Raw genomic sequence first — 26,648 nt, 5'->3', positions numbered from 1 at the left:
TTTTCAATGCCCCAAATTTTACCCATACACAGAGAAAGAGGGCATTAGAATGTAAAGAATGGGTAAAATTTGGGACATTGAAAAAGCTTAACCACAGCTTTGGTGAGGATTGTTGAAGGAATCGCCCATCTATACTTGCCATATCATGAATATCTCCTAAGACTGGCTTTCCAGATGAAGACAGACACTGGCTGGTGACTGGAGAAGTGCATAGCTGACAGTGCTCCATTGTAACAACGCATTTACAACACTGCAGAAGAGGCAGTGGCACCTAATACAGCAATTTCAAAAATTGCTCTATTCTCAGAACAGCACCCTTTCTCAGGAGTCTAGAAACATTATAGTAATTCTGCTAGATTAAAACATATGACATTTATAAAATAGTAATAGGTGAAAGTGACAAAGGTTTGAAGAAGATGGAATCTGATCGGAGAGGACAGTGGACCGTCAGAGTCAGAATAAGTTTAATATCATTGACTATCTCGTGAAATTTGACTTTTTCCTGCAGTAGTACAGTGCAGTGCATAAAAATTACTGTAAGTTACAGAAAGAAACAGATAAAAAGTAAAAAAACAATGTAAAAGAGCAAAATAGTGATCAGTGTTCATGGTTCATGGACCGTTCATAAATCTGATGGCAGAGAAGTAGAATCTATTCCTAAAATATTGATTGTGTATCCACAGGTTCCAGTACCTCTTCTTTGATGGTAATAATGAGAAGTGGGCATGTCCTGGATGGTGAGGGTCTTTAATGTTGGATGCCACCACCATTTAATGATGGAGGGGAGGTTAGTGTCTGTGATGGACTAGGGAATATAATGAGCAGGAGGTGAGGAAGGGAACCCGATGGGCTGTGGGTGATGGGCAAAAGGAGAGGGTGGGGGGCAGGGAAAATACATGTGGTGCTGGGGCCGGTGGGTTAAGAGAAATCTAAGCGGGTGTCTGAGGGGAGTGGTTACAAATGTTGGAGAAAATCAGGTTGATCAGCAAGGTGTGTGATCAATACACTTGACTTAAACCTTAATGGGCATGCCAGGCTTTTGAGAAATCAAGAAAATAAGCAACTCGCCAAAGAACATTTAACAAGTTCACATGGATGATCTAGTTCAGCTTCTTGGTGAGCCTGAAGTGCTGATGAGGGCAAACCCAGTGATGCTAGTATCGAAACGTCGACTGTACCTCTTCCTAGAGATGCTGCCTGGCCTGCTGTGTATACCAGCAACTTTTATGTGTGTTGCTAGTATCATTGCTAATTGGGGAATGCTACTATTGGTGATGGTATTGACAATGACAAGAATAAAACACGTTACTGGTTCATCCAAGCAAGGATCTTGCTCAGGTCCTTATATAGAATGCATGTATTTTGCTGGAGAGAGTATTGCCACTGAGGTGAATATTTACTGTAAGTATATGAGCTAAAGACTGACTTGATTAATGGAGGAATTGTGAATGGTGCTGAATGAACAGTCTAACTCTTGACTGCATCAATGAGCCCATTGACAAAAGAGCTGGAGATAGGCTAACAAAAGCAGTGATGTCCTGGAATATGATTTACTTTTCAAATTCACAATCCCCTTTTCTTTGCAGCAAGTGCAATTCCAAAAACTGGTGACTATAATTGGCCACATAGACCTCAGTTTTGTTGGAAACTTGGACATGATACTCAGTGGTATTACAGGAAGGATACTAGCATGGATAGAAGATTGGCTGACTGGTAGTTGGCAAAGAGTGGGAATAAAGGGGGCCTTTTTTGGTTGGGTGCTGGTGTTCTGAAGGTCTCAAAGCTCTCCGCTTCTTTTTGTATTCCAGACCTAATCAGTTCCGCTCTACCACCACTCTGCTCCGTCTAGCAGAATTAGTCCTTACTCTTAATAATTTCTCTTTTGGCTCCTCCCACTTCCTCCAAACTAAAGGTGTAGCTATGGGCACCCGTATGGGTCCTAGCTATGCCTACCTTTTTGTTGGGTTTGTGGAACAATCTATGTTCCGTGCCTATTCTGGTATCTGTCCCCCACTTTTCCTTCGCTACATCGATGACTGCATTGGCGCTGCTTCCTGCACGCAGGCTGAGCTCGTGGACTTTATTAACTTTGCCTCCAACTTTCACCCTGCCCTCAAGTTTACCTGGTTCATTTCCGACACCTCCCTCCTCTTTCTAGATCTTTCTGTCTCTATCTCTGGAGACAGCTTATCTACTGATGTCTACTATAAGCCTACTGACTCTCACAGCTATCTGGACTATTCCTCTTCTCACCCTGTCTCTTGCAGAAATGCCATCCCCTTTTCGCAATTCCTTTGTCTCCACTGCATCTGCTCTCAGGATGAGGCTTTTCATTCCAGGACGAGGGAGATGTCCTCCTTTTTTAAAGAAAGGGGCTTCCTTTCCTCCACTATCAACTCTGCTCTCAAACGCATCTCCCCCATTTCATGCACATCTGCTCTCACTCCATCCTCCCGCCACCCCACTAGGAATAGGGTTCCCCTGGTCCTCACCTACCACCCCACCAGCCTCCGGGTCCAACATATTATTCTCCGTAACTTCCGCCACCTCCAACGGGATCCCACCACTAAGCACATCTTTCCCTCCCCCCCCCTCTGCTTTCCACAGGGATCGCTCCCTACGCGACTCCCTTGTCCATTCATCCCCCACATCCCTCCCCACTGATCTCCCTCCTGGCACTTATCCGTGTAAGCGGAACAAGTGCTACACATGCCCTTACACTTCCTCCCTTACCACCATTCAGGGCCCCAGACAGTCCCTCCAGGTGAGGCGACACTTCACCTGTGAGTCAGCTGGGGTGATATACTGCGTCCGGTGCTCCCGATGTGGCCTTCTATATATTGGTGAGACCCAACGCAGACTGGAAGATCGTTTTGCTGAACACCTATGCTCTGTCCGCCAGAGAAAGCAGGATCTCCCAGTGGCCACACATTTTAATTCCACATCCCATTCCCATTATGATATGTCTATCCACGGCCTCCTCTACTGTAAAGATGAAGCCACACTCAGGTTGGAGGAACAACACCTTATATTCCGTCTGGGTAGCCTCCAACCTGATGGCATGAACATTGACTTCTCTAACTTCCACTAATGCCCCGCCTCCCCCTCGTACCCCATCCGTTATTTATTTATATACACACATTCTTTCTCTCTCTCTCTCTCCTGTTTCTCCCTCTGTCCCTCTGACTATACCCCTTGCCCATCCCCTGAGTTTTTCCCCCCCTCCCCCTTTTCCTTCTCCCTGGGCCTCCTGTCCCATGATCCTCTCATATCCCTTTTGCCAATCACCTGTCCAGCTCTTGGCTCCATCCCTCCCCGTCCTGTCTTCTCCTATCATTTTGGATCTCCCCCTCCCCCTCCCACTTTCAAATCTCTTACTAGCTCTTCCTTCAGTTAGTCCTGATGAAGGGTCTCGGCCTGAAACGTCGACTGTACCTCTTCCTAGAGATGCTGCCTGGCCTGCTGCATTCACCAGCAACTTTGATGTGTGTTGCTTGTATTTCCAGCATCTGCAGAATTCCTCGTGTTGGTGTTCTGAATGGGTTGGAGTTGGGATCACTTCTTTTCATGTTAGAGGTCAATGATTTGGATGACAGAATTGGTGTCGTTGTGGCCAAGTATGCAGATGATACAAGGATAGTTGGAGGGCAGGTGGTGTTAAGGAAGCAGGGAATCTACAGAAGGACTTGCACAGATTAAGAGAATGAGCAAAAAAGTGGCAGATGGAACATAGTGCACAGAAATGTATGGTCATGCATTTGGTAGAAGGAATAAAGACATAGACTATTTTCTAAAAGGGGAAAGATTCAGAAATCAGCAGAGGAAAGCGACTTTGGAGTCTTCATGCAGGATTTCCTAAATGTTAACTTGCAGGCTGTGTCAGTGGTAAGGAAGACAAAAGCAATGTTAGCATTCATTTTGAGAAGAGTAGAATACAAAAGCATGAATGTAATCCTGAGCCTTTATATTGTATGGCATTGGTAAGACTGCACTTGGAGTATTGTGAGCACTTTCTCTTATCTAAGAAAGGATGTGCTGGCATTCGAGGGAGTCCAGAGGAGGTTCATGAGAATGATCTTGGGAACGAAAGGGTGGAAGAGTGTTTGGTGGCTCTGAGCCTGTACTCACTGGAGTTTAGGAGAATGAAGGTGGGATCTCACTGGAACCTTTTGAATATTGAAAGGCCTGGGCAGAATGGACATGGTAGTCTAGGACCAGAAAGCATAGTCTCAGAATAGAAGGACATCTATTTGGAACAGAGATGAGGAGGAATTTCTTTACCCAGACGGTGATAAATCTGTGGAATTCATTTCCACAGATGGAGACCAAGTCTTTGGGTATGTTTAAAGTGGAGGTTGATAGGTTTTTGATTAGTAAGGAAGGTTGTGGGGAGAAGGCAGGAGAATGGAGTCAAAAGGGACGATAAATCAGCCATGTTGAAATGGTGGAGCAGACCTGATGGGCCAAATGGCCCAATTCAGCTAAAGTCTTATGGTCATGCGATACCTGAAGTTAGTAAAGTGTTTCCCTTGTTCTCTAAGTCTTGTGTCTTTGTTGTGGTGGGTTGCAGAGGTGAATAGTTCTCTTTGAACTCGACATTAGCATCGGTGAACACTTTGCTGGGAAAAAGTCACCACTGAATAGAACAGTCAATCACTTCTTCCACCAGTTAGGCTAGAGCTGACTGGAAAGTAGTTACCTGGATCAAATTTATCTTGTTTTAAAATCACCTGTGTGTAATATGCCACATTTTCAACCATATATCAAGTCATGATTGCATTCATAAAAGCTGCCTGGAAGAGGGGTCAGATTTTGGATGGGGTTGGAGGGAGGTGATGAGAAGCAGATGTCTGGTGTGTAGGCTGATGACATATAATCAGATGTCTGGGTCATTTGGGGTAAACCAACTTGACAGAGGACTTTGGGAGAAGGAAAACTAGAATCAGTCATACAGCACTTTTGTTTGAAGTCACCAACTAACACTTCACCCTTATTTCCTGGACTCACAAGGAGCTTAACCAAGATTAACTTAGACGATGTGCAAATCAGCAGAGTTATGCAATGCAGCCTGAGTTAATGTCTACACAATGTTGAAGATTTAATCTCAATGACAAATGAATGCAATAAAAATGATTAAATATACCATATCCAGAATTCTGGTTGCTTGCCAATAGACAGAACATCTGTTACTAAATAGCTCATGACTTTGCTATATTTATTTCTTTCAATGGAAGCCCCGAGCAAATGAAACGAGTGACATTGAAACTTGGACCAGCAGGAAACTTTTTGATCTAAGTGACAAATAATATCACCTTACGTTTAAAGCCACCACAATATCAATTTTAAATAGCTATGAGAATGATTTTATGTGCTGTAAGAAATTTATATATCACTGCCCTCCAGTCATCGAATTACACACAGTGACCACTTTATTAGGTGTACCTGTACTTCTGCTCGTTAATGCAAATATCTAGTCAGCCAATCATGTGGCAGCAACTCAGCGCATAAAAGCATGCTGATGTGGTCAAGAGCTTCAGTTGTTCAGACCAAACAGCAGAATGGGGAAGAAATGTGATCTAAGTGAGTTTGACTGTGGAATGATTTTTGCTGCTAGACAGGGTAGTTTGAGTATCTCAGAAACTGCTGATCTCCTGGGATTTACACACGCAGCACTTTCTTAGAGTTTACAGAGAATGGTTCAGAAAGCAAAAAAAAAACACCCAGCGAACGGCAGTTCTGTGGGTGAAAATGCATTATTAATGAGAGTGGTCAGAGGAGAATGGCCAGACTGGTTCAAGCTGAGAGGACAGTAACAATAACTCGGATAACCATGTATTACAACAGTGGTGCGCGGAAGAGCATCTCTGAATGCACAATGTGTTGAACCTTGAAGTGGATGGGCTACAGTAGCAGAAAGCCACGAACATAGACTCAGTGGTCACTATATTAGGTGACCACTGTACCTAATACAGTGTCCACTGAGTGTATTTTGTAAAACGAGCTTGGAAGGAGTTTTAGCCATTAGTTCTGTTGCCTCCAGATCTGGAGTAGGTTGCTTTGCTTGCTGTAAGTCCTGAAATGCATTTGGGCTTGGCTCAAACTCACTGGCTGAAGCAATATTGTAAGATGACACATTTTAACACATTCATCTTGTCCCTATCACATAGCCTCCTCTTGACTAGTTTAATCTCCCTCTTTCTTACACCAATACTGTATTCAAGGACATAGTCAAGTTACACCTTTTGAATTAGTGGGCAGATCCACGTGACTGATTCAATTGGTTTTGATCTCCTGGTCTGACTGATGATAAGTTTCCTTGTTTATAAAAACACTGACGTTCATGGCAAAGAACGGAGGCCACATAAGCCAGAAAGAGAACAATCCAGTGCTTCAGGCCAATCTCCATCTGTATTTTCAAAGACCCTTGTTCTTAAGTATCTCCTCAAAGTTCTGACGGGTTCTGCCTCAACTACCATTACAGTACAAATGCCACTAAAGGCTCTAGAAAATATCCACAGGTGTATGGTGGAGAGCATTCTGAGTGGTTGCATCACAGGCTGGTACGGAGGCTTCAATGCACAGGATCACAGGGGGCTGCAGAGAGTTGTAGATTCAGCTATCTGCATCACAGACACAACCCTCCACACTATCGAGGACAGCTTCTCCAGGCAGTTCCTCAAGGAGGTGGCAATTGTCACTAAGGAACCTCACCATCTGAGACGTACACTCTTCTTATTACTACCATCAGAGAGGAGACACAGGCGCCTGAAGACCCACACTAATGGTTTAGAAATTGCTTCTTCCCTTCTGTCATCAGATTTCAAGACAGTTCATGAACCCAAAACACGACCTCATTATTCCCTTTTTTGTATTATTTATTTATTTTATATTTTGTAGTAAATTTATGTTTTTGCAATGACCTGCTGTGGTAAACTAACAAATTTCACATCATATAAGAAAGTGAGAATAATCCTGATTGTGATTGTGATTCTGATAGCTCTCCGTTACTCCTTGGGTAGAAGGAGATAATCAACATGCTTCTGATCCTTTTACCAGAACTATGAGCCTTAGCTATTGACCTTCCTGAAAAAGAAGATAGGTACATCTTGTTCTCAGAATAGATCAATTCTGTCTCCTCTTTAGTCCTTTGTCCCAAGGAAGTAAACCTTTGCTCAGCCCATCTCACCTCCAACCTGCAATTCCCCAGCACTAACACCTTCTGTCTTTCTCCTACACCTTCCTGCAGTTCACTGACTTGAATATGATGTGATGACTACATAACTACAAGGACATTGTAGTGTAATGGGTGTCCAGTGACACTGACTACATAACCCAGCGCTCCAGATTAAATGGGAGAGATATTAACCAACAGCTGGTAACGTACTGAATTAATTAACCATTTCTGCCTCCCACTGATTCACACCATTACTCAGATAGACAGCACCATGCACCGTAGGGAGGCTCGATAACGTTTATTACAGCCAGCTGCATCTTGTAAAACTACAACTGATTAAGGCTCAAGGAAGTTATGGGAGCCATTGAAGACTGAATTTCTGCTGGGATATTTGAGCCACAAACGACCATGTGAGAGAGGGAGGACAAAGGTTTTCAGCACCACCCTGGAGGAGGTGGAATTAGGAGATGTCTAGCAACCTGAAGAGGAGACTTCAGGCTGATGCTGCGGATGTGGAGAAAATGGAAGAAAGTAACAGTCAATGTGGATTTCCTCAGGATCATGGGTGCAAGGCTGGAAGGCAGGATGAGGTTTAATGATCACACCCAGCCTATCCCGATAACTAAATACAAAGTTAAAATGAGATCAAAATGAAATAAAACAGAGACTTTTTTTCCCAAAGCAGAAATAGTTAATATGAGGTGATTTTAAGGTGATTGGAGTAAAGTGTAGGTGGGATATCAGAGGTAGGGCTTTTACACAGGGAGTGTTAGATGTATAGAAAGTGCTGCCAGGTGCGGTGATAATGGCAGATAAATTAGGGACACTTAAGAGACTCTTAAATAGGCACTTGGATGAAAAACATGGAGGGCTATGTGGGAGATTGATCTTAGAGTAGGTTAAGATGTGCTATGCTGTACTGTTCTATTTTCTCTGTTCTATGTTTGTACCGACTGCACCACTGGCTTCACCATTGGCAAATGTCGCTATGTTCCAGCACCAACATAGAAAGAAGAAGAAGAAGAAAGCCCTTAACTCCGAATGGAGTCATCGGGATGCTGTTGTGACAGCTAATTTTTTTTAGCAGGCTTTCTTGTTTTTACGAGGCCGAGTTGCTAGGGCGACGCTCAACCCAGCACGGATGGAAAGCGTGCAAGGGAGCTGGCTGGATTCGAACTTGGGAGCCTTCGCTCCGAAGTCCAGCGCTAATGCCACTACGCCACCAGCCGGCCCAGTACCAACACAGTATGCCCACAACTCACTAACCATAACTGTACGTCTTTGGACTGTCTGAGGAAACTGGAGCACACAAAGAAAACCCACACAATTATGGGGTGAATGTACAAGCTCCTTATAAACAGTGGCAGGAATTGAAACCCAATTTCGTTCAGTGCTACCCTAATGTGTCATTCATGGTAACTGGCTGTGTCCTTAAGACATGCTGTAGGACATTCAGTGACAGACATTACCTTTCTGGCAGGTGTGGAGGAGTCAGTGATGAGAGTTGTGTGAAAGCATGGAGCTGGTGTCATTGGCCACCAGTGGGACTAAAGCAGTAGATGAGGAAGGTAACTACACATCTAATTCTCTGTCCTTTTTATACTTCTTCATACTTTTCTTACTCAGAAGTTCCAGTCTGTGTAAACCCACATTTGCTACTTTCTCATCTTCTTTCATTAATCTGTTTCATTTTCATTTCAGGTACTGGATAAATGGAAATTGTTGGGGTTGTCTACTGTACCTGGAGCTACCGGTGTGGCCTCCTCTACATCGGTGAGACTTGACGTAGATCAGGGGACTGCCTTGTCTAGCAACTTCGCTCCGTCTGCAACAAACAGGATTTCCCGATGGCCAACCATTTTACATCCACTCCCCATTCCATACTGACATGTCGGTCCCTTGGCCTTTCTACTGCCACAACAAGGTCACCCTCAAGTCGGAGGTGCAACACTTCACATTCTGTCTGGGTAGCCTCCATGAACATTGATTTCTCTAACTTCTGGTAGTTTCTCTCCTTCCCCTTCTCTCTTTTTAAATTCCTCATTCTGGGTCCCCACATCACTTCTCCTCACCTGCCTATCACCTCCCTCTGGCACCCCTCCTCCTTCCCTTTCTTTTCCTATCAGATTCCTTGTTCTTCAGCCCTTTACCTTTTCCACCTATCACCACCCAGCTTCTCATTTAATCCTCCCTCCCCCACAAATCTTACCTTCCCCCTCACCTGGATTCACCTATGACCTTTTAGCTTGTACTTCTCCCCTCCCCCCACCTTCTTATTATGGTTTCATCCCTCTTCTATGCTAGTCTTGATGAAGGGTCCTGGCCTGAAATGTCAACTCCTTTTTTCCCCCCTCCGTAGATGCTGTATGACCTGCATTTTGTCTGTGTTAAATGAGCAGCGTCTCTAATGAAGGCTGAGAAAAGTCCATCTCCCACCCCCATCCTCACCACATTTTACAGAGGTTGTATTGAGAGGATCCCGAGCAGCTGCATCACTGCCTGGTTCGGAAATTGCACCATCTTGGATCGCAAGACCCTGCAGCAGATGGTGAGGTCAGCTGAGAAGATCATCGGGGTCTCTCTTCCTGCCATTACAGACATTTATACCACACACTGCATCTGCAAAGGAACCTACTGCCCTCTACTGTGCCTATTGTCTTGTTTATTATTTATTGTAATGCCTGCACTGTTTTGTGCATTTTATGAAGTCCTGGCTATGTCTGTAGGCTAGTGTAGTTTTTGTGTTCTTTTACGTAGTTCAGTGTAGTTTTTGTATTGTTTCATGTAGCACCATGGTCCTGAAAAACGTTGTCTCATTTTTACTGTGTACTGTACCAGCAGTTATGGTCGAAATGACAATAAAAAGTGACTTGACTTGACTTGACTTGAAAATGTCTCCACCACACCAGTTTTACTCAGTGTCTTAAATCACTTTAAGGCACTTCACAGGAACATTATCAAATGAACTTTGACACTGTGTTTCGTAAGCATTTTGTTCAAGGTCTGTTTTTGAATTTATAACCAGTGGACGAATAAAGGAACCAGAAAGAACTGAACTCTCAAAAGTTTTAAGTGTGTTAGTTTAAGCTGGGTTAAAACTTAATGCAATTTAGATTCTAAATTTAGATTCAATTTAGAAATATAGTCGGTTTCCACATTGATTCCATGCAGAGATCAACAATTGAATTCTGACATTAGTTAACTAATTTTGGACATGGTTGTAAACACCTAGAATTTTCCCCAATTCACATATGTTCTAATTCACCTTCCCTGATGTACATTGATAGCTGCAGATTGCCAGGAGAACAACTGAGTATCGGGAATGAGTGATACAAAGGCAGGGATTGTAGTGTATTTAATATTTCAGTAATATTTGAGTAATATTATAAATATATCATTTGATTAAGCATTCTTTTTGTTTACATAATTCATGGCATATATCATTATGACACACCATGAGGGTACACCTTGCAAAAAAGTAAAAATAAAGTAGACATGTTTATTCCCGGCTTCATATTTTTCTTTTGATTAGATTTACGTTTTGGAGTTACAAAACATAACAGTGGTGATAAATAAATTTTAAAACAAACCCTAGATGACTACCGACCTGTTGAAGTGCAGCGAGACGTTTGAGTTTATTAAAAAAAGTATAGCACGCTTTCTTCGCAAGAGGACAGAGACAGCCAATTTTAAGAAAAAGGCAGAAAATGAACGAAATTCAGAGGTTCATAAGCAGTGAATACCAGGTGATAATAAACATAAATTTAAAAAAAAGTGCAGAAATGGCTGGCTACATTGGAAAGATAGATATGTTTGGTTGCACAATAGATAACTGGCTGATATATACTGAGTGAATTGAGCAGTATTTTGAAGCAAATGAAGTAGCCAATGAGAAACAAATGCTAGTTTTACTGAGTGTAATAGGTGGGAAAGCATACAGATGGCTTAGAAGTTTAACTGCTCCAAACAAAGCAGCCAAAATGGGCTTGGTTGATATCGTGAAAGTGATGCGAGAACATTTAGAACTGAAGCCATTGTTGATTGCATTACACTTTAGGTTTCACAAGTGGAATCAAAAGGAAGGGAGGCACATTTCAGCATATGTGGCTGAATTAAAGAGATTATCTGAGCATTGTCAGTTCAATGATGGGCTTAATGATGCACTGAGAGATTGCTTAGTTTATAGAATTTTACAAGAATACACTCAAAAGAGGCTCCTAACTGAAGCATGATTTACATTTAAAAGAGCTATTGAAATAGCTTTATCGATAGAAACAGAACAGAGAGGCACAATTGAATTGCAATCAGGAATGAAAGTGTTCATGAACAGAAACCTGTCTAGTCAAACAAACTGTGTTACCACCATGGCAGGGTTTACATACACCAAATCAATGCAGGGTTAAAGTTGAAACTGCAGTAAATGCAGCAAAGTAGGACACATACAAAGGGCATGTTGGGCAGACAAAAATAAATGGACTGCACAGGGAAGAGAAAAAGAGAAAAAGATAAAAAGTCAAGTTGCAGTTTCAAAAAGAGCACTGATCTGAAAAATTTGGTAATGATGAGTGTGATACAGTCCAGAGATTTTACAATGAGAGAACAAACAATAGACAAGCAATATGGCTTATACCAGAAATGAACTGCAAATTAATTAAAGTGGAATTGGACACTGGCATGGCTGTTTCAGTGACTCTACAAAATGAGTTTGAAACGAATTTCAAAGCTAGTGAACTGAAGCCTGCAGATATCCAACTAAGGACTTATGCTGGTGAAAAGATAACTCCTTTGGGAATGAAATTCCTAACATTCATTACAGTGAAATACAACAACCAAAAAGCTACATTGGCCTGTATGTGGTAAAAACAGGAGGGCCAACATTGTGGGGATGTGATTGGCTGAGACTGCTACAACTAATCTACAACTTAAGGCTGATCCATCTACCATTAAGCTGAGAATCTTGTCTGTGATGCCTCGCCTTTTGGTATAGGTGCAGTCATGTCACATCTTATGAGTGATGGAAGTGACACCCTATAGCCTTTGATCACATTCCCTTATTGCTGCAAAGAAAAATGATGCACACATTGACAGAGAGCACTTGAGTCTGCTTTAGCATGAAAATAGTTTCAACCAGTACTTGTATAGGATAGAATTTACCCTTAATACTGATTACTAGTGTCTATTTTCAATCCATGGAAGGGTTTCCCACTAACAGCAGCAACAAGAATGCAGAGGTGGGCTCTGTTTCTTAGAGGACACAATTACAAGAATGAATTCAAGAGGACAACAATTTACAGAATTGCTGGTGGATTGTCCTGTTTACCAATGGCAAAGGAAATACCTGAAAAATTTACAAAAGAGGGCACTCCTCTTGACATATTCTCCTTAACACAAATTGGAAGTCTCTCTATTACAGCAGAGTTGATCCACAGGGAATCTAGAAAAGACCCACACTGTCTCAGACCTACACAGCCACCCAAAATGGCTGGAACGTGCAGCAGATATTTTAGTTCCCTCATTTTTACCAGCACCAGGATGAACTTGCACTTGACAAAGGTCGCCTTATGTGGGGATTGAGAGCTATTGTACCATCCAAGCTGAGAGCTAAAGTGTTGGAGGAGCTACATGCCAGTCATCTAGGCTTGGCCAAATGAAAGCCTTGGCTCTACGCTTTGTCTGGTGGCCTGGGATGGATCATCAGACTGGGGAGCTTGTTCAGAGATGCCAATATGTTTGGGATGCCAATATATGTCCAAAGGAAAGGTATCCAGAGCTGTTAGAACTACTTCTTGCAGTTCCAGAATCATCTCCTACAACCACAACAGAGGAGGCCCCAGAACCTGAGATTGTTTCACAACCTCAAGTCTCACCTGCCAAACAGAGTGACTCCTGCCTCTAGTCAGGACAGTCATTATCCTACAAGAGTAAGAAATCCTCCACAATGATTAAATGTGACTCTTTAAAAAAAAAAAAATATATAAAAAAGTTGAGATGCATTCTATATCGGGTTAGACTTTATAGCCGAGTAAGGAGGAGTATTGTGTATTTAATATTTCAATAATATTTGAGTAATATTATAAATATACTGTGTGGTCAAGCATTCTTTGTTTATATAATTCATTATATGTTACTGTACATGTAAATTTACGTGAATGGCATACATCGTTCATTTACTGTACACGTCATGAGGGCATGCCTCGTTAAGAAGTAAAAATTAAGGAACACGTTTATCCCCATCTCTGTGTTTTTCTTTTGATTCATTTATGTTTTGGAGTTGCAAAACATAACAGGGATGACTTCTAGCTTATCTGAAGAATTATCTATCTGTTCCCCTTGCCTTCTAGAGGCATGAATGATATATTGCTTTTGGGTCTGTGAATGGGGTGGATGAGAAACAAATCTACATAAGCTGGAATGTAAGTTTGCATTTGTACTTCCTGATTAAAAAATAAGGAGTTAAGTTTCTTTCATCTTGTTTCATATCTTAAAATGCTTTTGAAACATGATTACCAATACAATGTTAAAAATCCAGAAAGCTACTTGTAAGGTCCTATAAATAGGGATGGGAAAAGAGTCCACCTCTTTTGAAGTCTTTTGAAGTCTTACTAATGATATAAAGTTTGATCACGACTTTGCTCTTCTTAAAATAGCTTAGTAGATAGTTTTATCCATAAGAGATTATAAGACCAGAAGACATAGGAGCAAAATTAGGCCAACGGGACCATTGTGTCTGCTCTGCCATTCTATCTATCCCTTTCAACCCCATTCTCCTGCCTTCTCCTGGAATCTTTGACACCCATACTAATCAAGAACCTATCAAGCTCTGTTTTAACTATATGCAATGGCTTGGCCTCCACAGCCATCTGTGCATTTCATGGAGCCACCACCCTCTGATTAAAGAAATTCCTCCTCATCTCTGTTCCAAAGGGATGAGCTTGCATTGTGAATCTGGTCCTAGATTCTCCCACTATTGAAAATATTTTCTCCATATCTACCCTATCTAGACCAATAGGTTTCAGTGAGATCTCCTTCACACCCCTAACTGACAGTACAGGACTCACTTGGTACATTTAGATTTTGTGCTATTTCTCTAAAGAAGGAATTCTTCCTGATCTTTCCCTGAGCAATGAGACTTACATACAATGACAACTTTTTTTCACTTTTGCCATTAGTTTACTAAATACTTGAACCTAGGAAAATACAGTGATGAAATAAAATTCAAAAGGAAGTCTTGATTAATATTTCACAGTCAGAACTGTGTCAAATTCAGAACTAGATTATAATAACAAGCCATCCAGGTTACCAGCTGAGATTGTAACGTTGCAATGTTTGTTTTATCGTGGAGCAGAGGTGCAAGGGGTTTGTTTGCGCGCATTGATTTCAAAGTTCTATGTTCAAAGTAAATTTATTATCAAAATTTGTAAATATCAGTGTATACTACCTTGAGATTCATTTTCTTGCAGGCATTCACAGGGAGACGTCAGCTGAGAAATAACATTTCTATCTATCAATTGGGATTGTATTAAAAACCTGCTTGTTAATATACAAACATGCTCATAGAAAAGGACAATGCTGTTTAGTATTCAGCTAAGAATCCCCGGTATACTGTAAGTTCTATATAATATTACTTACATTCCATGTAGACAAGTAAAACAGTGGAAATAAAACAATGGGCCAAAGCTGAAAGAAGCTTCGTTAGTTTAGTAGCCAAAATTTCAATATTGGGCAGTAGGGTGATGCGGCTTGTGGAGCCACTGTCTCACAGTACTAGAGGCTCAGGTTAAGTCCTGAGCATGGATGCTGTCTGTGTGGAGTTGTACGTGACCTCTCACATACCAAAAGGCATGATATTAAATGCTTCTTGTGTAGGTGAATGGCAGGAGAATGGGGAAGGGGTGGAATTGTTGGCCATATGAAAATGCTACAGGGAAATAGATAGGAGAATGGGGCTAGTGGGAATGATCCAGGACTTGGCATAGTGTCCATGGGCTGAATGGTCTCCTGCTTTGCAATGAAAACAGATGAGGTTGCAGGGTTTTTGGAGCACTCCTGCACAATCAGAATGTGTGGTGTCATTGCTGTGACTATCAGTGTTTTTAGGTTTAAAATACATTGGCAAGGATTTGGAAAGCAAATCTTAAGATTAAGAATTTTGGTCAGTAGAGAGAAGTTGGAGATGGTAAACAACTAAATGATCAATGACATGAGGAATAATGTCAGCACATCCTTAGCAGAAGTGGATAGCACCTGAGGAGAGAGAATTCTTAACAAGATCAGCTAACCTGAAAGCCATAATGGGAAATTGGATTGTCAACAGTTCAGAATTGAGAGAGCAGGGAGAGTGTGTCATGGACAAGATGACTGATAAGCATTAGCAGTAATTATGGAAAAACTAGATAAAAAAAACTATCTTGGAGAAATTTTGGCCTTGTTAATCATGGGAATGGATGTAAGACCTGGGGCAACTGATTGAATGCCCTTAGTCTTCATGAGAAAGAGTTCCCAAGGACTCCATCCACTTCCATCAGAGAGATGCTAGAAGAGGTTTCAGAAGACGTTCTGTTGTGGAGAAAAATAATCCAGGAATGATCTGGGTTTAATAACAAAGTGATTTTGGTACCAGATTCACTTATTAATGGAAATGGAGAGAAGGATCATACTAAGGAGAAAGAGTTGTGGGTTTAATGGCTTTAGCTAAGATATTAGAGGTAGAGGGAAAAGTGTTTAGCAGTTGCAGGAATGTGGAATGCTAATGGTTAGGTGCTTGAGATTTGAAAGTTTTGAGGGATTTGGGAGGAGGTGTTTTTTCCAATGCCAAGGCAGATTGTGTTTGGGAGATGAAAGGGAAATGCCAGTGGTAGGGATCCAAGGCGCCCCATTTTTGTGATACAGGTGATGGGAGTAGCAAAGATTACGTGGAACATAAAGATCAAGCGGTGGTTATCAATGAGGCATGGGAATTCATCCATCATGAGGGACAGAGTGAGGAAGGGATGGCAGTACTCAGAGAGAGGTAGTGATTGACTGAGATGGATGGAAAAACCATTGAGACTGAGAAGCCTTCCACTGAAGAGGTTGAGTGAGGGAAGCAGCAATGTTTTCACAGTAATAAATGTCCTTGGTAGGAGTTGGAAAATGAGGATCCTAAATGAGAGATGGGAAAGGGAAGATGCTGAATGGTGAAAGAAATCCCAAAGAATCCAGGTGTGAATTTCCAATGAAAACCACAATGTAACAATGATGGGGAGATATGATAAAGGGTGGAAGATGAGAACAGGTAGGGAGTGTCAGTCAGGTTCACTTAAAGAATGTGATTTCAATGCTTTCATCAAAAATAACATCATGAGTAGCAAGAGCCCTGTCTACAGATGAATAGCGACTCTGGAAGTTCAGATGATGATAGCTGATCTATTGGAAAAACCCACAAGGCTAACAATGGAGGATTGAGCTGTATGGACATTGGAGTTGCAAGATTCACCTCCAGTGAGTGGAATTTCACTTTTATTCACGTTTCCGGTGAAAATTTAGAAATCATTTCAAAGGTGCATTCAATGTCAGAGAAATGTATACAATATACATCCTGAAATTCAGTGGTCATTCCGCCAGCCACCTCTTCCAAATGTTGAAACATACATGAGAGCACCCAGGAGTCATTCAGATGAGAATGGTGAGAATCAGTAAAACCACATCCTACGCTTAGTTCTCTTCTTCTATCCCCATTAGTTCCATAAGTTTATTCTTGGGAAAATGATTACTTTCAGTTTTGACTTCGGAGTTGGGTTTGGCAATGTTAGCATGGATGTCTCATTTGAATTTTAGGACAGATTTGACAGTGAAGGTTACAGTTGACATTTAGATCCATATATGAGATTATTTGGATGTTTGAAAAGTGGTCTGGCTGGGATTTCAGCTGTCTTATCTGCATAAGAAAAATACATAATTCTTTCCGAATTGCTTTTCCCGGAAGAAATCACTTCAATCAACCCTAGCAAGTTGATTTCTAAAGACCAGCAATTGCCAAAATAATTTATCACGATGCTCTCATTTTTTGGTCTATTTTGCCTTTTACAACTCAGCATAAAGCAATAGGCTAGAATTACCTACTTTTTGGTAATACTACTTTATTTCCCAGTCAACTTACATGAACATTCACTAATTGATTCATTTCTGTCGATCATGCAGAAGGAGAACATTGGCCTCTGATGTATAGTTGGGTGCTTCTGTAGTTTTAACTATAATGAATTAAATGATGTTTGGGTAAGGTGGAGAACACAGTTCTGTTGCTTTTACAATTGTTGGTGAAATGTCTTAAAATTCAATCATGGCAGGTCAGCATCACTGGCAAGCCAACATCAAACCTACAGATTTTCTGGTGAAGGCACTTGTCTGGTGCTGGAAGTGAAGAGGTTTACTTTGATGATAGATTTACTTTGAACTTTGCTGCTGATCTTGAGTAGGGTACAGATCAGGACATGCAGGGCTTGGGGGAGGAACTGGGACATGGACAGATGGATAGGTATTGATCCCAAAGGAAATTACTGCATCACAGTAGCATTGCAAGTGCACAGATATACAAATACACAATACTAGAAGAGCAACATGGTGATGTTTCTCTGAGGACTGCTCTTGCACTTCCAGTTAGTAGAGGCTGAAGGTCTACGAGGTGACATATGGCCACTGAGCTATGTACATGGCTCCTCAGATCAGACTCTGGGAAGTGCTTAGATATCTGAGTTGTGGGTGCTTTACAATTGGCTTCAGAACCTTTATGTTCTCACAGAGCATAGAACGTAGAACAGTGCAGCAGAGGAATAAGCCCACAATATTGTGCTGAACTAGTTATGCTAAAGACACTTAATTAAGCTAATCCATTTTGCCTGCACATGGTCCATATCCCTCCATTCTCTGGACATTCATATGCCTATCTAAGAGGCTCTTGAATGCCTCCATTGTATCTGCCTCCACTATGTAATAAACTTGCTCTGCATATCTCCTTTGAACTTCTTGCATCTTAACTTCAAACATCTTCAATTCTCTAGTATTAGACATTTTGACTCTGGGATACTCAACCTTTGCTTCTCACAATCTTATAAACTTGTATCAAGTCTCTCCTCAACCTCTGTCACTTCAGAGTAAACAATCCAGTTCATCTGATCTGTTCCCATAGTACTGGCTCTCTAATCCAGGCAACATCTAAGCAATCTCTCCAAAGTCTTCACATCCTTCCGAAAAAGGTGTGACCAGAACTGTTGGGTGCAGTCTTTCGTTGCTTCTATTGTGTTTCTAGGATTTATTGTGTATGCTCACAAGAAAATGAATCTCAGGGCTGTATATGGTGACATAAATGTACTTGATAATAAATTTACTTTGAACTTTGAATGCAATACCCAAGATGTAGCCTAACCAGAGTTTTATAAAGCTACAACAGAACTTCCTGGCTCTTGAATTCAATTCCTTGCTTGAGAAAGGCAAACACAGACACACTTCTTCACCAACCTATCAACCTGTGCAGTCTGTTTCAGAGAGTTATGGACTTGGACCTTAAGATCCTTCTGTACATTAATATGGTTAAGGATCTGAGTACTGTTCCTTTACATTTGATCTCCCAAAGTGCAGCACTCACATTCGCCTGGATTAAATTCCATTTGCTATTCCTCCACCCTTATCTGCAACTGATCTACATCCCATTGTATCCTTTGGCAATCTTCTATACTACCCACAACACCAACGATCTCTGTATTGTTTAAAAATGTACTAATCCACCAATCCAGGTCATTTATATATATCACAAACAGCAGAGGCCTCAGTATGGGTGCCTGCAGAACGCTACTAGACATGGGTCTGCAGCCAAAATAAGTTTCATCAACCATTACCCTCTGAATGCAACAAAACAGCCAAGTTTAGGTCCAGCTATCCTGTGACCTCTGCGAATGTGGTGCCCTGGTGGGCTGTGGGGAACTGAAGATTGCGTAGCCTGCTGGTTCTTCCCTCAGCTATGCATCTGACGGAGAGGGCACACCTAAACAGCTCTCAATATGCACAGCCAGCATAGATGTGAAATATGGCTAGAGAAGGAAGGGAATTTGACATCAATGCTGACCGCTTGCACACGAAATGCCCACACCTTTCTACGGTTCCTTGCATTGTCCATTACCTGTGATCAGTCCACTGGCGACTCCCGGAATCCCCTGCAGCTCAGTAAGGTTGTTTTTCTCAAAGTATTCGTCGCACGTGGCATTGAGGAAACTAGACGAGCAGAAGAGTTGCCAAAGTTTGGTGGTCACAGTCTCGTTGGCCACCGTGATTACTTTGGCACATATGTCAAAATCATGCTGCGACAGTGTCCTGTTCCCTAGAATACAGACACTGGAGATAGAGAGAACATCCTGTTAACAGCGATCTATGAAACGCAAATAAGCCTCTGCTCCACAATGATAAATGTTCCCTGGAAGTTAACCTTCCTTATAAACCCATCATATTTTCGAGTAGATCTCAAAAGAAAGTGCTTATGGTAAATGAGCTCCATTCTTCAGTTCTTGATTAGTAAGGAGGTTTTACGGTTACAGGGAGAATGTGGGAAAATGGGGCTGAGAACTAAAAAAAATCAGCCATGATTGAATGGCAGAATAGACTAGATAGGCTGAATGGCCTAATTCTGCTCTTATATCTTATGCGCCTTATGGCACGATGCAAAAAAATGCAGTGTGATGTTCAAAATCTATGGTGGAGATGTGTTTTAGCTGTCGTGAACATCAAAGGTTTAATTTTCTTTGATGCAGAATGTGAGTGACAAATTCCTGGCAGTTAGCTGTCCCTGAAGAAGCTTGAAGACATGCTTGGGAGGTTTAACCTGCGGTTTCAGAAGATAAAAGGCCTGCCTCCTTCTTTTTCAAGTTTTACAAAGATCAGAATGTGTTGCATGTGGGTAGACAGAGGTCGTTACAGAGAGACACTGGACAGAAACACAAAAACTCCTACTGTCATATGCTCTTTTATCAATTTAAAACCAGGGCCCTATTGATCCACTCACTGCTAACCTCCAGAACAGATTAGCTTAGTCTCCATTTCAGGAACGCATTCTTGGAAACTGAGCCTGTGATTCTCTTGAAGCTGGAGTTTATGATGAACTATGCTATGGATCTGTAAGGTGATCTGCATCAGTTTATTAAGGCAGCTTTTCCATAAACTGAGTTTGTAAACTGCCCATACACACAGCAAGGAGAGGGATTCCCAAGAAAAGGGAACCGAGCTTTTTGGCTGTTTGAGTCCATTTTATTAATGAATACCGTGGCCACAAGCAGCTGGATGTTTTTGATTCCCTTAGTGTCCAAAATACTGCCTGAGCATCGATTGGGTACAGAATTCTAAGGATTCAGAACCTACCAGGGATTCTTCATTTTCATGTCAAATGTTGCACCCCTGAGGTAATGGCATCTGCTTCTTCATTTACAGTCTGAGGAAACACTTCACCTGTTAAGCCCCTTAATAAATTTCAATAGATTATAGCTCATTTTTTTCCCTGATTTCTATATAATACAGATGTAGGCTCTCATTCTCTCCTCACAGGACAACTCTATCATCTCAGAAATCTCTCTGATGAAACTCTTTTGCTCCAAGAAAGAGGCAGAACCTATGCTAGTACTTTATTTGTGGACTCATCAGAGTTGGATGTATGTGTTGAAACTTTAATTAGCTCCTTTACTTCAATCCTTTGCAAGAACAGGCTAACAAATTTTTCACTTTCGCAAACTGCTAGCTGTACCAGTAGGTTAACTTGCTGATTTGTTTACAAAGTTACCCTCATTCCTTTCACGATCAACTATTTCCAGAGTGGCAGTTTGAAAAACTATTCTAATCCTCTGCTTTTCGTATCAAAGTGGATATTTTAACACTTGTTCATATAAAATGTTCTCTTCTTCTTGCTCACAGTTAACCTTCTGCAAATTGATGCAACCTTTACTGTAATCCAGCTCCCAATTTATGAAATCACTTTGGCATCATCAGCAGACTTAAAACTTGCTCATCCAAGACACTGGTAAGCATTGCCAATAGCTGAAACACAAACTTTGATCCTTCAAAAATTATCCCTTTATTTCTGCTCTCTGTTTCCTGCCTGTTTATTGGTTTTCAGTCCATGCTATAATTCTACTTCCAGTACCACAAGTTCTGATTTTGAGTGGCAAATGCTCTCTGGTAATCTTAGTACACGACCCTTTCCCCTGTCACCATGAAGTTATAACATTGAAAGCTTCCTAAAGGCTTTGCAAACACTTAACTGGGAAGCATCTTCCATGGCAAAGTTTAAATCAGATTCAACTGTGTATCTGAGTTATCTGTCTCATTTAATTAAAAAAATAACTGCACAAGATTACAAGCCGAGTACAGTACTAAAGAGTCCTACAAATCCCGCCACACCCTGTTCAGTTTCGTTGCTTTATACAGGTGAAATCACATCCCATACAAACACCTATCCTTCTCATATCTTTGCTTGTATAGCCTTTTATGTTTTCTATTCTCTTTCAAGTGTGTTTGATCATTCAAAAACATGGATATCAATCTTTAGACTTCTTGGAATGTTAGATCCAGGATGCACTAATCTGATCTAAGCCATCTGTTTCACAGCCAAGTGATAATAAAACTACATCTGCTTCTTTTGAAATGACCCCTGCTGATTGTCTCCTCCAAGCCTGTCAATTGCTTTAAGCCACTTGTGGCAGAGCAGCTAGTCTCTGCCCTATTCTTATTGGCATGTTCTTTTCGGCTGGAATATTCCTACAACTTTGTCAAAGGTGACCTAAGAACACGGAGGGAGGAGTACTTAGTGATAATGATGTCATTAAAAACCTAGGGTGTTCTCGTGTAACCATCACCTGGGCATGAGGCATGAGCTTTAACTCCCACTTGGACAGTCTATACTTGAGTGCTAACCCTGTCTTGTTCTGGGGTGATATGGGTTATTCCATCATCAGGTTATCCTAAAAAACCTTTGCTGAAGGTGTTGTAATTCTAGCTCTATTTTCCCATTTGCTTTGCTTTCTTTTCCTTCACGGTTTGTAATTTCTGAAGGCACTTGCTTGCATTGCAATTCAGATCGAAATATAACACTGATGAAAGAATTGCCTTTACTAATTGTAATTAGGAATGAAACTACAACTGTAACTCTACTTCATAAGAATCAGAATTTTGGAACCTTAAGTTGCAAAATGATTCCTTGTAAATATATTTTCACCCTTACTGAGTAATGTACATTTCTCCACTGTAGTGGCTCCCAACATGTGGTTCATGGTAATCATGGCCAAAGATGACAGGGGATCTGAGGTGCTGAGGCAATTTAGTTAGAAATCTCACCCAAAAGAAATAATAATCTCACCCAGAAGAAACAGAAATAAAAATAAAGATAAGATATGGGGGTAGCACAACCAGCTATCCATAGGCAGTCACAGGACTTTGCTGCTTTAAGGAACTGACCAGTGGATGTTTATAGAGGGAAGCAGGTGCTTAAGGAGCTAGAATGCCCATTGACTAGTGTCAGGAACCACTGCTCTGTTTTCACAGACTTCTCTAATTCTGAATGGCATCTATTAAAAAAGCAAACAATTCAACAGTTTAAATGCTCCTGTCATGGGAATTTAGCAGATTTCATTATTTACGTATTTCAGAATAACAAGATTATGATTAAGGCAAATTGTTCAATACAGAAAAAGAATAAGTAATCACATTTTGGATGAAAAAAAATAAGATAAATCAGAACTTTTACTTCCAAAGCAATGAAGAAATTTTGAATTAATTTACCAGAAAAGGTCTTTGAACTTAGCACAATAAAATGATTGGATGCATTATTAGAGAGAAAGCATAAAGTGATTTAGTTAAAAAAACTAGTAGGTGGGATTGATCTGCCAGAAAAAAAGTAAATCGTCTAATGCTTTTTATAAGAGTTATTACATTTAAGCCATTGGGATACATAGATGAATTTTAAGCTGGTATTCCATGGGTGAAACTATTGAATTCTATTAGAAAAATATGGAGGTGGGTATTTCATTGAACATCCACAATGAACTGAATAAGATATACTTCAAATCCATTCAAAGCATTGAACTTTTTGTCTTATTTATTGTTTTGCTCATTTTTATTGTACTGTATCGGAATACAATATTGCCATTCCCTTGTTACAAGGATTCATAACAAACCTCCTCATTTGGATCTAGATAAACTGGAAACTCAGATTCATTGTGGCACGTCAGTCATTATCTATGGGAATTTGTAAGGCAAATATATCAAGTGCAGCAATTCATTTTGCTGCATTTTTCCATTTAAAAATATATTTCAGATTTATAACATTCAGCTCTTTATCGCTAACCTGCCCAGGTAATCTGTGCAGAAAACAGAGGTGAGTGAATGAAATTAGGTTTTGAATTCAATTCATGTCCAGCCAATTCCAGTTTTTACATTACCTCATGGTACATCTCAGGCACCATGACTGGTGATTTAATATGAATAAATATTGCATTGTCACTCTGTAGTATTATACTTACGGGAAGTCTGGTGGGTCAAATGCAGATTTGATAACTCCAGCATAAATGGAAAGAATGGATAGGATGACACATGCCAGGAATACCAGGGCAAATTTGTTGACGTATTTGACTCCTACAAAGACTATCAGAGCCATGCAGGTGAGGACACACGTTCCATACACACGCATGTTATTCAACATGGCTGCTGCTTCCTCACTGGCCTCCTCGGCTTTGAAAATTGCCATATTGGGGAATATGTAAGTCTGTAAAAAGTACAGGCAGTTACAGAATTCTTGAAGACATACTTTGCCACTTTTTCCTTTAGACTCATTTGAACATAGATATCAGTGCTGTCACAAATAAATGAGAGGACGCCCACCTAGCCGCTCAATGTGAGCTGCAGATACTATTAATCAGACAAGCAGGATGGATCAAAACATAGTGGGTGAATGGAAAACAGTGGGCTGGAAAGTCACTGCATGTGTAAATATGAGTCAAAGCATTGTACTAACATTGCATAAGCCCCCTCTTATGTATAAGGTCTTCCACTGTATATGGAAGATTATGGCTTCTATACACAAGTAATCCCAAAGCCCTTTCCTCCATCGGCACTTGCCCTTGCAGAGAGTGAAAACTGGAGAGGGAATTAGTCTGGTGGATCGATCGGATAAGTGATTTGTGGGTAGGTGTAAGGAGTTTGTACATTCTCCCCATGACCACATGGGTTTTCTCCCTCATTCCAAAGACATATGGTTGAGGGTTAGTAAATTGTGGGCATGCTATGTTGGTGCTGGAAGCCTGGTGACACTTACGGGCTGCCCCCAGCACACCTTTGGACAGTGCTGTTCGTTGACACAAACAATGTATTTCACTGTGTGTTTTGAAGTTCCGATGTATATGTGACAAATAAACTTTAGTCATTGTTATCAACATTCAATGAAACACTGCCGTTATATCTTTAGAATATTAATCAAGTTAGTCCTTTACATTTTCAGATGGAATCGCCTCAGGATAGGAAGGATGTGGAAGCTTTAGAGAGGGTGCAGAGGGACTTACCTGGATGCTGCCTGGATTAGAGAGCATTTCTTATGAGGAGAGGTTGAATGAGCTCGGGCTTTTCTCTTTGGAGTGAAGGAGGACGAGAGGAAACTTGATAGAGGTGTACGAGGTGATAAGAGGCATAGATCAAGAGGACAGCCAGAGGCATTTTCCCAGGGAGGAAATGGAAAATCCAGGGGACATAATTTTAAGTTGATTGGAGGAAAGTAAAGGGGGATGTCAGAGAGAAGTATTTTTATACAGAGACTGATATGTGCATGGAACGCCCTGCTAGAGATGGTGGTAGAGGTATTAGGGGTATTTAAGAAACTCTTGGATAGGTACATGGATGATAGAAAAATAGAGGGTGATTTAGGAGGGAAGGGTTAGATTAATCTTGAAAGGGTTAAAAGATCGGTACAACACTGTGAGCCGGAGGGCCTGTTCTGTGCTCTAATATTCTGTGTTCTATGTATAATGATTTGGAATCTGCTGTCTGGCCCATCATGTCTACCCTGCCTTTTGATCAGGCCACCACAGTTGGGCAGCTCAATTCCATTTCTCGACTTGATCTTCAGTATCCTTCAGCACCCACCTGAGCAAAGCTCTATCAATGGCAGTGTCAGAAATTGCCTGTTGGTCTGGATTAAGTATTGTTTTTTTGTAGAGAATTCCAAATGTCTCCTGCCTTTTAGAACATTACAGCTGATTATTTTCTGGTCCTCTATTGTTATGATGCTATTGAGTTATAAGTGACTTATAATTGACTTATCACTATATTCATGGGAGGAAGATATGCGCTGTGTGTTTAATATTAAATTCGTTAGATAGACCCTTTTAGAAATGAAATTAAGTGTATTATTAGCCACTTATAAGTGACTTATAGTTTCACCCATATTCCGCCCGTGATTACACCACCCCCCGCTCACCCGGGTCGGCCGGTTCACAAGAATATTGTCAATATTAAACCGGTCCGGGGTGCAAAAAAGGTTTGGGACCCCTGCTCTATGATACTGACCTAGATTGTAAGTCAGCACTGACTGGTAATCACTCCTGAGTTCTTCCTCAACTCTATGCCCGGTATCACTTTGCATTTATTTACGCAGCTAATGGTGATGCAGGCGCTGATCATTAAAGCAATTGCTATTGTAATTATTATCCTCCAGCAAGAAAAGAGCTATTCTGTGCAAACAAACACTGTTTACGATAATTATTTCTTTACACAATTAAAGCTGACGTCGTCTCAGCCCCAGAATCAATGAGTGAACTTCCCTGACTGCAGCACATGAACAGATGTGGACAGCAGGGAAGAACAGTGGACAACACTGTTGTCCCACAGCTCCAGTAACCCAACTATGACCTTGACCTGTCACAGTGACGTTTGCACTGTGTCCCTCCCGGACAGCATAGGTTTCCTCCCACATAGAACACAGAACATGGAACAGTACAGTACAATATGGGATCTTAGGCCCATGCTATTGTGTAGACCTATATAACCTACTCCATGATCAATCCGACCCTTTCCTCCTACACAGCTCTTAACCCTCCATTTTGCTTACACCCACGTGCCTCTCTAAGAGTCCCAGTGTCCCTGTTGTATCACCAGTCCCGACAGTGCATTCCAGGCACCCACCACTCTCTGTGTAAAAAACCTACCTCTGACACACCCCCCTATCAAAACTTCCCTCTACTCTCCTTAAAATATACTGGCAGGTTGTGGGGCTTACTGCAACTTACTCCATGGTGCAGGTAAATGGTAAAAAGAATTGAAAGGAGAGATGGTGGATGCGTGTGAGAGAATAAAGGATGCAGCATTCCAGGGAAATAAGGAGAAGGCTTCATGGGTCTCATAATGCTGGGAGCTAGCACCGACTCTATGGATTGAATGGCATTTTTTATGTTGTTTTAGGCATAGTTCAGTCATTGTC

General features: G+C 41.2%; 1 protein-coding gene across 5 annotated transcripts in view; it reads right to left on the bottom strand.

Moving 5' to 3' along the window:
• The window catches only part of LOC134342867 (solute carrier family 12 member 5-like), a 1,196,244-nt gene that overhangs the window by 113,382 nt on the left and 1,056,214 nt on the right, over positions 1–26,648 (bottom strand). For all 5 annotated transcript variants that reach the window (XM_063041525.1, XM_063041526.1, XM_063041527.1 and 2 more), the window contains exons 7-8: positions 23,704–23,945; positions 19,326–19,537 (exon numbers count right to left, since the gene is read on the bottom strand). In XM_063041525.1, coding sequence (XP_062897595.1) covers positions 19,326–19,537; positions 23,704–23,945 — 454 coding nt within the window. The remainder of the gene's footprint in view (positions 1–19,325; positions 19,538–23,703; positions 23,946–26,648) is intronic.

This window comes from Mobula hypostoma, chromosome 2 (assembly GCF_963921235.1).
Source record: "Mobula hypostoma chromosome 2, sMobHyp1.1, whole genome shotgun sequence".
NCBI lineage: Eukaryota > Metazoa > Chordata > Chondrichthyes > Myliobatiformes > Myliobatidae > Mobula > Mobula hypostoma.
This window is presented reverse-complemented; position numbering and strand designations above follow the sequence as displayed.